The sequence below is a fragment of the Fulmarus glacialis genome, unplaced genomic scaffold, assembly GCF_000690835.1.
Source record: "Fulmarus glacialis isolate BGI_N327 unplaced genomic scaffold, ASM69083v1 scaffold11375, whole genome shotgun sequence".
Taxonomy (NCBI): domain Eukaryota; kingdom Metazoa; phylum Chordata; class Aves; order Procellariiformes; family Procellariidae; genus Fulmarus; species Fulmarus glacialis.
This window is the reverse complement of record NW_009211182.1, coordinates 4,174-19,740: the sequence shown is the minus strand read 5'-3', so window position 1 is coordinate 19,740 and position 15,567 is coordinate 4,174. Positions and strand designations below refer to the sequence as shown.

Sequence of the window (15,567 nt, the reverse complement as noted above, 5' to 3'; positions counted from 1 at the left end):
TATACTAGAATAATATATGGTAGTATAATTAGAAACAAGGACATCGAATTATAGAGAGAAAATTATGCTGGATAATATGAAAAATAATTTGAAAATTAAAAGTATGGAAAAAAATGTCTTTGTCACATTCCATGTGCTTCCTGCAAATGTTTTACTGTTATTTTCTATTCACTGAAATTGGTCTTTGAATATTTCTATTTTGTTTTTTGTCTTCTCTAGGCTTCTGGGCCCGTGAAATAGGCAAGATGATTGGCCTGCAGCACCCTCTCATACCCGTTCATCATCAGTATGTTGTGACATCAACTATCCCTGAAGTGAAAGCCCTAAAAACAGAATTGCCTGTGATTCGTGACTTAGAAGGATCATATTATCTAAGGCAAGAAAGGGATGGTCTTTTATTTGGTCCATACGAAAGTGAGGAGAAGATGAAGCTGCAGGACTCATGGGTAACAAATGGAGTCCCACCAGGTAATTAAGAACATTAAATCTTTAAACTTGATACGCACTAGCACACGTTTTAATGTGTATAAATCCCAGCCTGCCATGCTGCCTTATGTTATGGAAAATAGAAAATATTTGCAATGCGCAATTGTAATGTAGAAACTTTTTTTCGAAGAATAGAACTCTAATGGTAGGAGTGAACAGAAATAAAAACGTAACATAAAAAACACATCTACAACATAGTCTTACCCTACTCTCTGAACAGGTGCCTGTGTGTTGTGATTAGATGTATGATGTGATTAGATAACCAAATCTGTGTTATGTAGCCTTTTGCAACTGAATAGGGATTTTTCTAAGTTACAGTTCTCTCCAGCATAATGACAGGGGCTTTGGATTTTTGCTGTTCCCACAGAGATAATGTGGTTGTCAAATAGGAACACAGGTATAGCAAAGGAATGTCTTAGACAAAATGCTGTGCTCGGATATAAGTGCAAGAGAGCTGTAGATTTGTGTAGAATTTTTGTACAAAACATCCCAACAATGTCATACTACTGCTTATTAAAAAAAAAAAATTAAAATTACTGTGTTATATCTAGGCTCCAGCTTTCTATTCACTTCTGGGCAGAAAGTTATATTAAGTCAATAGTGTTGCTGTTTTAAAAAAAACACGTGTTTCCGAAGGAAGAGCAATCAACATTGTTGGGCTTTGGATTGCACTGTCATAGCTTCCTGAACTTACTGTCTCCAATAGTGTCAAGTCCCTCTACAAAGTGATGTTTAATAATGCTTAGAGCCCAGACTGAAGGCTGAAATACATCCAGGAATTCACTAAACACCATGGAAATCATAAGCTGACACAGGCAATATCTTTCTTCCCCTCCCAAATTGTTGGCATATTGAGAAAAATAAGTGGGTCTTGTTAACATAGAAGGAAGTTTCTGTGTTTCTCCATTTCTTTTCTACATCATTGTTGAATTTGCGTGATCTTAGGGTTAAACAAATATGTATAAAGGACACTGTAACTGCAGTAACAATAAACTTGATCCTGCAGGTAGCTAGGGATTTATGCGCACCAATTTCTCGTGTAGGATGGCAAAGGCTTGAACAAACTCACTGATGAATTCCATATAACTTTTATATATGTAAATTGCATAACTGTATTTAAAATGTAAGTATTTTCAGTGTAATTAAGTATATAATAAGAGTCAAATATTTGTACAGGTTTTGGAAAAGAACTTTTTGAGTCTGATTTAGACAGAATAATGGAGCATATTGAGGCTGCTATGGAAATGGTCCCAGTTCTGAAAAATGCAGACATCGTAAACACAATTGCGGGTCCTATCACCTATTCTCCCGACATTCTTCCTATGGTGGGACCACATCAGGGTGTCAGAAATTACTGGGTAGCTATTGGTTTCGGGTGAGTAAATTCTTCATGACAACTTCTGTCTGTCATACTGTTAAAATGGCAGTCAGCTCAAGCTTTGCGAATTTTTATGGGTTTGGGGATTGTTTTGCATGTATTTTATGTAAAATATAATTGGAAATAGTCGTAATTACCACACCTACGTAATCTCTCACTTCTTCTTCGTAATTCTCACTATTTTTTCAATTTGTTTCCTCCTTTTATTCTGGAGGCCAATATCTGTGACCCTTTATGAAGCAGCAAGAAATGGGTAGTACTTGGTACTGTCTGTGCAGCAAGTTAAAGTCATAAAACTGCTGGCCTTCACAACACACTTTCCAGTTCATTTTATGTGTTGCTTTGAATTACATTGTGGTCAACCATTGTTTGGCATATGCAGAAACTGGTGTCACTGAAGTTGTGGCAAGAATGATTGGTACAGGGAGAACTTCTAATATGAGGTATTAACTTCCAGGTGAAGAGTGGAAGGCATACTAAGCAGAAGGCACTGCCAGCGTACTGGCTGCTCTAGGGATAAGAACACAGTAATGGTTCTGACTGTTGAAGGTTGAGCTGAGAAATGATGTTGCTAGATGTTGGAGGAAAGCAAATGAGCGCAGTGTGACAACAGGAATGCGTGTTTTATTGGTGTCATTATTCTCTCCTGCCCATTACAATATTTTCTTTGAATGTGACTTACATCTTATATACTCTGGCCCCACGGAAGTCAGTGGTAAAACTCCAACTGACTTCTCTTTAATTGTCTTAGTTTGACCATTGATTCAAGATGGATAGAATGAACTGAATACAATTCCAGGCACATGTAATTGAACACATTCTGTTTTCAAATTGCCTAACTTGCTGTTCAAAATCCAGCTCAGGTTTTTCCAGTTTTCTTTCAGTCCAAACCAAACAAACCGTCAGATCATAAGATAAGGCAGTACCACTAACGTGCTTTCCGAGGTCCTCAAAATAAAAAGGTTTGGTAATTTTGCAATGATTCATTGTGAAAGGTATTCACCTTTGCTGCTTGGATTTAAAAAAAAAAAAAATTGTTATCTTTTAGTAACATTCGCAGAACTTATAGTTACAAAAGTGATTTGCCTAGTCCTCGTTCACCGATTGTTTAACTTCATTACTGTGCTGCCAGACTTTGGAGCCTGTTTTTCTTCATTGGTGTCAATGGGAGCAGAATCAAAGTTCCATATAGGAATAACTGAAGACCAGTGTTACATGTTTAAGTTTCTTTAAACAACTTATTTCAGGAATTTGATTAATCTCTAAATGTTTAGATACAGGTCGCAATTATGTTGCTGTCATTGGATTGCTTTGTCTGCTTTTCAGGGACTTTTGACTCTGTTCTACGCTTCTGGGTCACTGCAGTGTTTCTACCAGTGTTGTAATTTTTTGTGTGCATTAGCAAATCCTTATCTCATAGTCAACTAGCAGGGACATTGTGACAGAGGACTTAGTGCTGTTAGTTTAGAGGATTTTTATTACCTAAAATTAGCAGCTTGCTAGGCATTTTAATGTGCAAAGAAGTTAATAAGTATAGTTAGCAGAGCTTGTAGCACTGTTTATTATTAAGGTTGCTCAACACTTCCCATTTAAGACTGTTTTCAGTTATAGCTTTGAAAATGTTAACAAGAGTAGGCTAGAATGTTATTGAAAAAAGTTTAAGTCAAAGCAGTGTAACCATGCCAAAGAACGAGATTTTTTGAAAGTTATGTTGTTTTGCTGTGTTAAGGTTTTTGGGGTGAAGTCTTTCTTTTGAAAATCTCTAATTTCCCCATTTTCTGAGAATGAGCTTCACATTTGGCAGAACTGACCTTTCTCCTAAAGCCTTTTTGCTGTTCTTCACAAAATCTATCTATGAGGCCCATTCACAAGCCTTTATAAATGTTACAGCTCATCAACACTTAATAGAGACTCACTAAATCTTGCACTAAGATTCCTGCATTCTATCTACAGTAGTATTCCATAGACAGAGACTGAACAGGAGTTTTCCTGCAGAAATGGGATAGAAAAATGGCTAAACTTGGGTCAAAGACACTAGAAAAGGGACCATGGTATGCAAGGAGTCAGATTTCCTAGGAAAAAGGAGTGGAATGAGTTGAAAATTGGTGGGAAGCAAGGACTTACAAAGAAGTAAGACACAAGAATAGGACAGGAACAATGGGGAAGATAATCTGGCAGGGATTGGAAGGAGAGAAGAAGAACAGAGAAGGGCAGTTTGTGTTCATTAAGGGAATTTTCTCTAAATCCTCATGTGAAGACTGAGATTCCTAAACTGTACCACTCTTTACAACTACTTGTAACATCCCATCCCTGCAAAGCAGGTGTTTCATTCTTGTGTAGCAGAACTGCAGTGGTATATTAATACAATCAGCTCCCCATTATCTGACGTAATGATGGATTTGGGCACCCAATGATAATGTAGGCCCAGCTAGGAGCACCAAAATCAACAGATTGCACAGAGTCAGTGCTGCAAAGTTCTGCAGAGCGCAGAGACCAGTCAGCCCACGTGCAGTGCTGTGCCTGTAGTAGCAACTCCACATTGCAGGGCTGTCTTGCCCCCAGGGTTACCCTGCCATCAGCTCAGCAGTCTTTAGCTAAAGCTAAAAAACTTCATTGTATTTGGTCTGTTGCCACCCAGAGTCATGCAGTGGTCTCTGTGCTGTGTTCCCCTGTGCTTTTGGCTGCAGTGAATGGTGCAGAGAGACTTAAGCTGTCTAAAACTTCTTCTAGAGCCGATCTTGAAGGCATCATAGCCATGGTTACAAAACTTACATCCATGAATAACTGAGAGCTGCCTAATTAAATGAACTCCAGCGATGGCTAGCCGTTCTGTAGTACTTGCGGAGTGGCAGTTTACAAGCACTCATCCTTATTGCATCAACTGTGGTGACACAAGCTTGTGCTGAGAATCTGAATATTTATGCTGAACAGCCTAAAGGAGTGTGTTTGGCAGAATTACTTCATGTACTCAGCTGTTTGATATTTCTGTTTTATTTAAATCAATAAATAAATTACAGATAAAACCCCACTATATCAAAGTAATCTCATTAATATTATGAAGTCAGGCATCCTACAGTTAGGAAGTGCCAGAACTAAGTTATCTGTGTAATCTGAATTCATTCTCCTTATGCATATGCATTAGAATTAAATGATTACATCCTTTTTTTTTTTCCCATAAGATCCTTGCCTATTTAATTGAGGGCATAGAATTCAGGATGCGAAGTTGATAAACAGCAATTCAATTTTGTTTTAGCTTCACTATTCAGTGTGAGTGTCTGTGATTTAATTGGTGCATGCTAATCTAAATGTGGTTTTGGACAGACTTACTATTTCTTCAAGCATTTTTCTGTTGTGCTCATTGGAGCACTTCACAAATAACTAAGAACTTATTTTCACATCTTCCCTGGACAGGAGGCTATTTTGACACTTATTTTTTAGACATGGCAAACAAATTCACAGAGGTACTAAAATAAAAAGTTTTAAATAATTCAGTATTAAAAATTATTTGTCATTAAATGTTTTGGTGTCAAATCTGAGGTGCCTCTAATTCAGCATTACGTAGTACTGTTTGGTCATATGTAGACTGAGTAGCAAGATACACATATTGCAGCACAACAAAGATCCTTGTCCCCAGTTGTCCACTTCAGGTACCTCACAGGAGCACATTTCATACACAGCTTTTTCCCTATGGATGTCAAAATGTCAAGCATTTTGAAAGTTAGAATTATGTACAAAATGTTTAAGTAAGGAATCCTTTCATCTATCACTTCATAACTTTTGAGCATCTACCTTTGCTGTCTGGTGTGGTTCCTTTAATGCAGGTTTCTAACAAGAGATTTCCTCTACAGTCTGATCCTTCACGCACTCATTATGTAGAAACAGGACAGGCTTTTGCTACAGACTGGTAGCAGAAAATTTTACGTGTTTATTTTGTTAGCATAAGCTTTCTGGAAACAGTTCTCTTTGTAGTTATAGTGGAGAACAGGGAACGTAAATCAGGTGAGAAAAAGCAGCTTTCAACTCTTGCACCACTGCAAACAAGTCTTCTAGTTTTATCTGCAGTTCCTCTAAATTCCCTGATTCATTAAAGCTGTCTTGGTAGTGTTGTCTCCTGACTTTTGCTGCTGTTGCTCTTGTCACTGTAATGTAAATATTCATTGTAGCTGCTAGAATGTCTGATTTTCAAATGTGAGTCTGGTTTAATCAAATCTGGGTAAAAAAGAAGAGGTATTCTATGACAAAATACCTAGAAAGTGTATTTAATGGATATCAGAAGTTTGAGTACTTTCTTTAGTATTAATTGTTGAAGAGTTCTAATGTCCCTGGAAAAGATTGTTAAATTCTGAACTTTAGAGAAAGAAAATGCTTGCTGCTATCTCAAACACTGCAAATGCCGTACATCAGCAATGGAGTTTTGCTGCTGACAGTGGGGCAGTAGAAATATCTGTCAATAAACCATGTAATCTTGGAAAACAAGACAAAATAGAACAAATCAAAATAAGAAAAAAACAGAGGGAAAAATTTAGAATACTTTAGGGGGTGTATTAGTAGTATATGCTAGTACTGATTTTTAAAAACGAACAAAAAAAGACTTGGCACTACAGGACTTTTTCCTGTTTTTAAGGTATGGCATTATACATGCTGGTGGCATAGGAAAGTACCTCAGTGACTGGATCCTTGAGGGAGAACCTACATTTGACCTGATAGAATTGGATCCCAACCGGTATGGAAAGTGGACCACCACAGAATACACAGCAGCCAAAGCAAGAGAATCTTATGGTTTTAATAACATTGGTAAGAAGGTATTTTTTAAAATATATTTATATCCCAAAAATCGATTCCATCAAAGCCTGCCTCTAGATTTCTCTGTTTATATATATATATTAATATCTATTCTATCTTCGTGATTTACAGTATTTAGTATGCCGTGGTTTTTGGTTTGGTTTTTTTTCCCCTCTAGTTGGTTACCCTAAAGAAGAAAGATTTGCTGGGAGACCAACTGAAAGAACCAGTGGGCTGTATGATTTGCTGAAATCAAAATGTTCAATGGGCTTTCATGCAGGATGGGAGCAACCTCATTGGTTCTACAAACCTGGAGATGAGACTGGATACAAGTAAATAAAAGATTACCTCCCCCCCACACCCCCGCTTCCCCGCTGATAAATTGTCATGACAACAAGGGCCATCTGAGTTAAGTTTAATAAAAAGCATACATTTATCATTCATTTCAGCTAAAGGTATCTATTAGATAGATCTTCCATTATTGTTTTTTCTATAGTTTAGAATCCATTTCATTCTGATAATGCAGACATTTCAAAACACACATTGAGGTTTCCTGTAACTCTCTAGCTATGGGGTATCAGGGAGCAGCCTAGCTCAAGGAAAAGATTGGAGAACAACTTGTTCATTATAAATTTGTATTTCTCTCCCTTTCTTATTATTTGATCAGCAGCACAGTATAATGTTTTCACGAAAAAGCTGATTCTGTATAATTCTCAGGAAAGGAGAAGCCCAATCCTCTTTTTTTTTTTTTCTGTGCCTGCCTACCTCGTTACCTGCTTGCATCAGGGAGCATCCAGCAAATAAATGTTTTCCACAGGGATACTGGAGTTCCAATCTAAATGAGGCTCTTAAAGGAATAAAGAGACACACTCAGCTGTTCAGAAATAAAGCCTTTGACACCTTAAACTCAAATAAATGATTCAGCAACAAAGTATGCTGTAAATTTACACATGACAGACTACTACTTCTAACATTTGAACAGTTCACAGTTTATTGTACAAAATGGTTGATAAAATATCAACCCATATCTTTCTCTGTTGTTAAAGGATTTTAATAATTAAGCTATGTTAGACCAAGGAAAATATTGGGTAAGCTACCTACAATTAGGAAAGTCTATCTCTTTTGAATGATTATTGAACTGAAGAAACTGAAGACTACGTTTTGCTGAAAAGAGCACAAAATTTCCAAGTTGTGTTTTATATATGTAAATGCTCTGTTTCAGACCCAGTTTTCGGCGCACAAATTGGTTTGACCCTGTGGGTCGTGAGTATAAACAGGTTATGGAAAAAGTCGGTGTGATTGACCTGTCACCATTTGGCAAGTTTAAAGTAAAAGGCACAGATTCTGTTAAGCTGCTGGATCATCTATTTGCAAATGTTGTTCCAAAGGTAAATGGGACAGTGATAACTGTTTTAATGTAGGATTTAGACAAACAAGATCTGTTTCAGAAATGGAAAATGAAGCATAATATTATTGCCATATCTTTCAGATACCACTCAAATCTTTTGGAGAGATTGCTGTGTCAGGGAATGTATTTCACTCAGTTAAGAGCATGGACAGTGGAGTTTATATTAGAGTAGCCCCATGTAGAAGTATCTTTTGGCACAAATCATTGAATCATAGAATGGTTGACGTTGGAAGGGACCTCTGGATGTCACCTTGTCCAACCCTGTGTTCAAGCAGGTCATCTGGAGCTCGTTGCCCAGGACTATGTCCAGATGGCTTTTAAACATCTCCAAGGATGGAGACTCCACCAGCTCTCTGGGCAACCTGTTCCTATGCTCAGTCACCTTTACAATAAAAAGGTGTTTCCTTCAGTGTTTCAAATCTTTGTCTAAAGAAGTCCAAGTGAATCTCACATGGAATTCTTTTACAGTAGTACCAGAATAGCTTGGCAGCTGTCCGCCTAAAACTGCGCTGTACTGTGGCAGCTTCAGGCAGCAGAGGAGAGCAGTGGAAGGTGCTCCTGCCTGACCATAGCTGGATGTTTTATTCTTCCTGGATGCCCAAGGGAACAGTTTTGGTTTTTTTTAATGTGACCCATGCTTATTTTCCACCCCCCTCATACTGACTCTGTTTTACAGCTGGCTGCCTGAAGCAGGCAGCGTTGCAAATATTTGGGATATCCAGCTTTCAGGTCACACCTGTCCTTTCTCCACAGGTGTGGCTGCTCACAGATTCTCAGAATATGATCCTGTTTTCAAAAATGACACACCGTGGCAAACTACCCCAAGTTTCTTGTTGTTGGTCCTCAGTTTATGGTAGTGCTCCATGAGTCCCTTTACCTTCCTGCTTTGTCAACCACTTTCATCTAGTGTTTTTAACTTCAGAGATACACCTCCAGCAAGCAGATTGTTTCTTTCCGAAGTGCTACAGCCATGGGGTTTGCTCCTTTCAGCACAGAATTTTATTAAGTTTTTGCTGTAGGTGATGGTTTTAGCTGCTTCAGACACCAGAGGGAGGAAGCATAGGGCAACAGGAGGTACACCGAGACTGTAGTTATGAAGGTAAGAGAACTTCTTCTCAGAGGTCATAGCCAACTGGATGGGAAAGCTGTACACAAGAATAGTGTCCTATAGGTTTAGGAGAAAGAAGAACCTGAATTGCCATGTAATCATATTTTTTATTGTTTTACTTTTGTGATAGCAATATAGATTAAAAGTTTGTCTTCTTTCTAGCTTGGGGTAGCGGTGGGGTAACTGTCATCAATGGGCATGGGTAACACTTGCTGAATATATTTATGTGGTGGGGGGAAAGTAAGATCAAACAGGAAATTATGAGAACAAAGTGAGTCCTTTCTGTGGAGTTTTTGTTCTGTTGCTAAGGGGAAAAAGAAGGATAGAAGGCAAAATAGAACGATCAGTTTATGAGTCCACTTAAAACTCCAGCATTCACAACAGTTGATTATTTAAGCTAATTTTTGGTACCATTCATGCTTGTCTGCATCATAAGATAATTCAGTGAAGTTACTGGAGATACATTTATATCACAACCAGGCTGAGTGTGACTGCCATCAGATCCTGAAAATTCAATTATGTGCCTGTAATATGCCAGTAACTATATGAATGTAATATAAGCTTGCAGAAGAATGTTAATATCTGCAATGTTTTTCCTTTTTCCATTCATTGTCTGGAATCTGGGCACTGACTGGGTGATTGACAAGGTTCTTATGAAAGCAGAATGAAATAAGAGGGATTAAAGTTTGCCTCTGGAACGAGACCAGCACAACAGCTATGGCACATTCATATTTCTGTTTGTATGGGTGATATCTGTATGAACATGTGTACGTTTTATGGTCACAGCTAAGTACCTGTTAGCTGAAATTTTGCCTCTAGAGATCACATTTCTACACGAACCTGATTCAAATGAACAGAGATGTAGATTCATAGTCAGCAACTACATAAAATATAAAAGGACACATAAATCAGGGCCACGAAAGCATAAGCCAGCTCAGTATTTCTTTCATTAAAGTAAGGGGCAAAGTAATGTTATCCTTTCGGGATCTGAAAGCTTTATTCACATGATTGAAAAAGAATATTTATGTCAATAACACGTAGAATTTTTTATTCTGATGATCAGAGAATAAACTTAGATTGATTGAATTTGCATTGAAAGTACATTCTTAAATCAAATGTAGCTTAAGAACACCCTGTGTAATACAAAATTAACAAATATTTATAAAGGTCTTGATTTATCTCATTTCAAAAATCTCAATTTTTTCTATGAAGAAAAGCATGAAATTTCCACTGTAAAGCTTAAGCTTGGCCAATTGTGTATCTGTCTGCTCCCATTATGGCATAGCAGAACAGACATAAAAATGTCGTTCTTTCAAGTAAAGACATATTTCCATGTATTTCATAATAAGAATTCAAAGGTTTATTTTGCATTCTTAATAATTGCAAATTTTACTCTGTAGGTGGGTTCCACAAATATAAGCCATATGTTAACACCGAGAGGAAAAGTATATGCTGAGCTAACAGTCTCTCAACTGTATCCTGAAGAATTTATGCTTGTAACTGGCTCAGGGTCAGAACTCCATGATCTGAGGTTAGTTTATTTTTGACACAGTAAGTACACAGTGCTATACAGTCACATTAATATAGAAACCTTTTTACTAAGTGCCAAATTCGTAATTATTACTCAACAAACCTTTTGCTAGGTTCAAGTGAATTCTACTTATTTATTGATTTTGGTTTCTTAGAAACTTGGTTGAGTTGAATTCTGAAGTATAAGCAGTTGCATATTGAATTATTGTTGGTGTAAAAAGATGGAGAATTTACTGATAGTTATGTAATATACTTTAATGGAGGTAGTTCTTGTTTTGTTGAACCTGTTTGTGTTTGGCATTGCATAATGGAACACAGCACGGTTGTTCCTTTCTAGTGTTTTCTCTTACGCAAAAAAGAAAATTGGCTTTAAACATGGATGACCCCACAGGCTTGTAAACACAAGTTGACCTGGCCAATCCAGATGGGTGATGCAGTCTTCCTGATACTGTGATAATGTCTTATGCTTTGGGCTCTGGGGCCACAAAGTGAAACAACAGAAAGAAAGGAGGTAGAAGCAGGTGCAGGATGATTTCATTAAAATGCTTTTCATCGATGAGCATTGGAAGTGGTATTTCTAGGGCTATAAGAGGCTGTACATGCATACTAAGAAAAAGAGTTTTTCTTACTGGAGATTGCTGACAAATCTGTTATTCAAAATGAATCAACACATAAAAGACTGAAATATGCTACCCCAACACACGATAAATAATATACTGTTTCCTAATAGTCTCATGGGAAACAGTAGAACCATTGGCACATTCAGGAACCAAATGGCAGAACCAGACCTAATGCATTTACTGCTACAGAATTTCAGCAGTCCTGTTTGGTACTCCCCTGTGCCTGAGATCTTTTAGCACTGCTTAACAAAGTAGTACTTTGTAAGATTTTTAAATATACTCCTTTCATTTATTTTGTGAGCTTCCTGAAAGACAATACCCAGCTGATGTTTTTGATTAAATCAAAATTCAAAAGTGAATTTTCTGCCAATACTTTAAGTACTGAAGGAACAATCCTGATTGTACATTTCTGTTCACAGAGGAATTTATTTTGAGATTTCTTACATTCATTGTGTTTATTGCTTACTCTTTCTGTATGTCGACTTTTTATTAACACATTCTGGATCCAAAGGCAAATCTGTGTTCAGTTCTATGAGATCACTTCTTTCTCTTATCTTGAAAATACTGTTCCAGCCATTTAAATTGTCTCCTTTCCTGGCTGTATCCCAGATCCCTGTGTTCCTATACCGGTATCTCACCAGAAAACACTGTTTAGCATCGATGACAGATTTGATTATCTGATGTAGCACATACTTCCATTGGTTTTGAGAAGGTGTGGGACTGGGAGTGCTGGGAAGATGAACACTAACAAAAAATTATTCCTTTTTAATCTTTGTCTAAATCAGTTATTTTTCATAAAAAAATTAACGTCACTTGTGTTTTACATGCAGATGGATAGAAGAGGAAGTAGTGAGAGGTGGATATAAAGTTGAAATAGAAAACATAACAGATGAGATGGGAGTACTTGGTGTAGCAGGTCCATATGCCCGACAGATCCTCCAGAAGTTGACAAGTGACGATCTGAGTGATGGTTCATTTAAGTTTCTCCAGTCTAGACATTTGAAACTTTCTGATATTGCTGTTACTGCCATTAGGATATCATACACAGGTAAGCAATAGAGAAAACAGACTCTTAAGAAAAGAGGCAATAAATAAAATAGTAAGTGTAACTAAAATTTCGTTGAAAAATAAATCTCATCGTGTATTCATAAGCAATAGGTTCTTCACAGTTTATATATAAATGTGTGAGGAAATGCAGTACATTGATTTTCAAATGTGACCTGGTCAGGGTCTGTGCTTAGTTTTCCAAGACCTTTTTCTCTAGAATACTCAGTGTAAATATTTATTTTACATAACAAAAGGCCAGTTCTGATAACCTCTGTGGTATTTGCTCCAAAACCAATGTCGAGAATTGTTTTTGGATTACCGTATATTAGTGTTTGTCAAGTGCTTAGAAAATGTAACATTGTAATACTGAGTATTTGTTTTTCTCAGTTACTTTTTATTTTTATTTATTTTTATGTCTATCTCTACTGCAATGGACTGAATTCAGACCATTCTGAAGCAGCTGAAGTCCTTCTCTTTGTATTTTACTAAATATGATACACTATACTTGTTTTCAGCTTATTTACACTCAGTTACATTTGCTGTTCACTTGCCAAGTCATCATCTGTTTATAATGCCCTTAAGCGTCATCTCTCATTGTGACTTTGCTACATGACCTTTTCTTATCAGTTATTCTGATTTCCTGCCCCTCCCCCGCCCTCCCCCCCTCCCAATTTCAGTTAACAGTTTAAATTAGAATAATAGTACCACTGCTTAAGCAGTGGATCTAGGACATAAATCATCTGGTGGTTCTTGCAGGGAATTAGATGTGATATACGATAGCAGAATTGACCCTAGAATGTGAATTAACACCTACAGCATTGATCCCCACTTTTACCAAGAACAGGACTGTATTTTTTAGGATTGTTTCATTGTTGAGCTGATGAAACCGGTAATCTTGTTTGTATAACAGGTGAATTGGGCTGGGAGCTCTACCATAGAAAAGAAGATTCTGTAGCTCTTTACAATGCAATCATGGAAGCTGGCCAAAAAGAGGGAATTGACAACTTTGGAACATATGCTCTGAATGCTTTAAGGCTGGAAAAGGGTTTCCGAGCCTGGGGGGCAGAGGTCAGGAAATATAACTTCTTTATTATTCTTTCTGTTTATTTTCTTTATTTCATTATGACTATACAGCTTTTAGTCAGAGCTATCTCAGATAGTATTTGTTCCAGTTTCTTAATTTCGCATGAAAAGAAAATTTACCTTGAGCAGGAAAAGCTGCTATAATTCTGAACAGTGTCTCTTCTAAATAAGAGTAACTAGTATACTCCATTGCACTGCTGGCAAAGAGACACTTACTTTGATTCACTGATGTTTTTCCCTCTTGTGTATAACAAAATTATGAGGGTTTTGCTGAGTACTAGTGTTTTGAAATCAAAAGTTTGGCTGATAGATTCTGAAAATGTTTTATTTCTGTAATAACTGTGTCATGAGAGGCCAATTATTCTTGCTTCATAATGTATTTGGAACTTTTTCATTTCCCATTAGCTTGTTTCTGCTGAATTTGCTCACTCGCAATATAGAACTACTCAGGGGGCCTAGAGAACTTGGGGGAAATCAGTATAATTTCTGCTTACCTGAAATTTTTCCCAATTCCTTGGGAAAGCAAAGCACTCAGGAAGGTGAAATTGTGGGCATTTTGGGGTCCTTTTTGTTTGCCCAGTGATAATTATTTTCATTCTTGCTTCAAGTGCTGCCTAACAAATCATTCCCCCTACACCTGATGGGAAGGTGGTAAATAAAATTGGCTTTGTGTTTTCTTTTCCTCTCCAACTAAGGCATTCTGCTGTGTTGCAATTAATGTGCATACCTCAGTTATTCAGTCTTCTGCAGGTTCTATTCTGCTTTGATGAAAAGTTTTGTTTCTTACTGAAATGTGTGTTTACTTTGTATATTGAAACTTAGATGAATGATTTACATATCTATACTTTGTATTAGGCATAATAGTAGGCATAATAGGCATAATATTCTGTTGAAATCACGTATAGGAAACATACAGTGTATTGAAATGGAAGTTGCACATATGCAATGTGGAGGACATTGACCGAGGAGTAAATAGAAGGCTGCATGGAATAACTAAATAAATATCCCCCACCCCCTAACCCAAAAGCTATAATAGTCCATCATGTATGGATGGTGAATTTTATTTTTTTTAACAGATGAACTGCGACACTAATCCATTGGAAGCTGGACTAGAGTACTTTGTAAAGCTAAACAAGGTATGTCTTATCATTTTCAAAGTGTTCTATTATGCCCAAGGTTATTCTTTAAGTGTTTGAAAAAAAAAAGGTAATTATCTGTAAAATAAAATAGGTTTAGAAAATTAACCGAGCAGCTTTTTTTTACTGTATATAAGAATAATTACCTTATTAAGCAGCGATTTGTTTAAAAAAAAAAGTTTCATATTTTTCCATGTTTCTTGCTAACAAAATTATACATTAGGTCAGGAAGTTGCAAATACTCAATATTGTCTACATGAAAAATAACTCTTTGTGATTTCCTTTCATAGAGAAATTTGAGTCATGTGCTTTTGTAAACACATAGTATCTGTATACAAGCTGAACAAGCCTGTTCATATTGTGGAAACATTTTACCTGCTTATTCTTGGTAAAAGAGTTGTCTGTAGGATCATTTTCCCTGGCTACCACTCTGGTACAGCAATAACTGAAAAAACCAATAGATTTTTCAGAACAACTGCTGACTGATAACTTGGATATGAGTCAAATATAAGTTAAATTAATATCTTGGTTAAAAAAATAATAACAATTAGTTGTTCGTAGAATTTCTGAAGAGGTCCTCTGCTCATAACTTGTTCCCGCCTGGTTTGAAGTTTAGAGAATGGGACTAGTTGAATTTAAATATGCAGTAAAAATTAAAAGATGTTATTCTATCTCCTTTTATCAGCATCCCCATTTTCTTATATTCATATTTTAGCAAATCAAACTCTGTTATAGTCTAATAGATGCAGAAATTGCTTGTAATTCTCTTTTCTGGTCTGAATGAAACTCAAACCAAGTGTCCTAACTCTGTCAAATAGAGGATCTTTCCATGAAACTCAGTGAAATAATTTCCTGTGCAGCTCTGATTCCATCTGTTGCTACCAGTGAGCCCATCAACTCAAACAGCTGCTGCCTGCACAGTGGATGTGAAGTTTCTAATGTAAAAAATCAGGTGCTATACATTTCAAGTTAGATGCCCTAAATGGGGG

At 36.8% G+C, this 15,567-nt stretch overlaps 1 protein-coding gene across 1 annotated transcript; it reads left to right on the top strand.

Moving 5' to 3' along the window:
* Positions 1–212: 212 nt before the first annotated feature.
* DMGDH (dimethylglycine dehydrogenase) lies at positions 213–14,578 on the top strand (the record flags this gene model as incomplete). Its single annotated transcript, XM_009577437.1, has 9 exons — positions 213–468; positions 1,663–1,861; positions 6,489–6,658; positions 6,825–6,978; positions 7,869–8,034; positions 10,563–10,693; positions 12,143–12,360; positions 13,270–13,427; positions 14,519–14,578. Coding segments are annotated over 9 exons (1,512 nt in total), but the record flags the coding sequence as incomplete, so codon positions are not given.
* Positions 14,579–15,567: the final 989 nt, after the last annotated feature.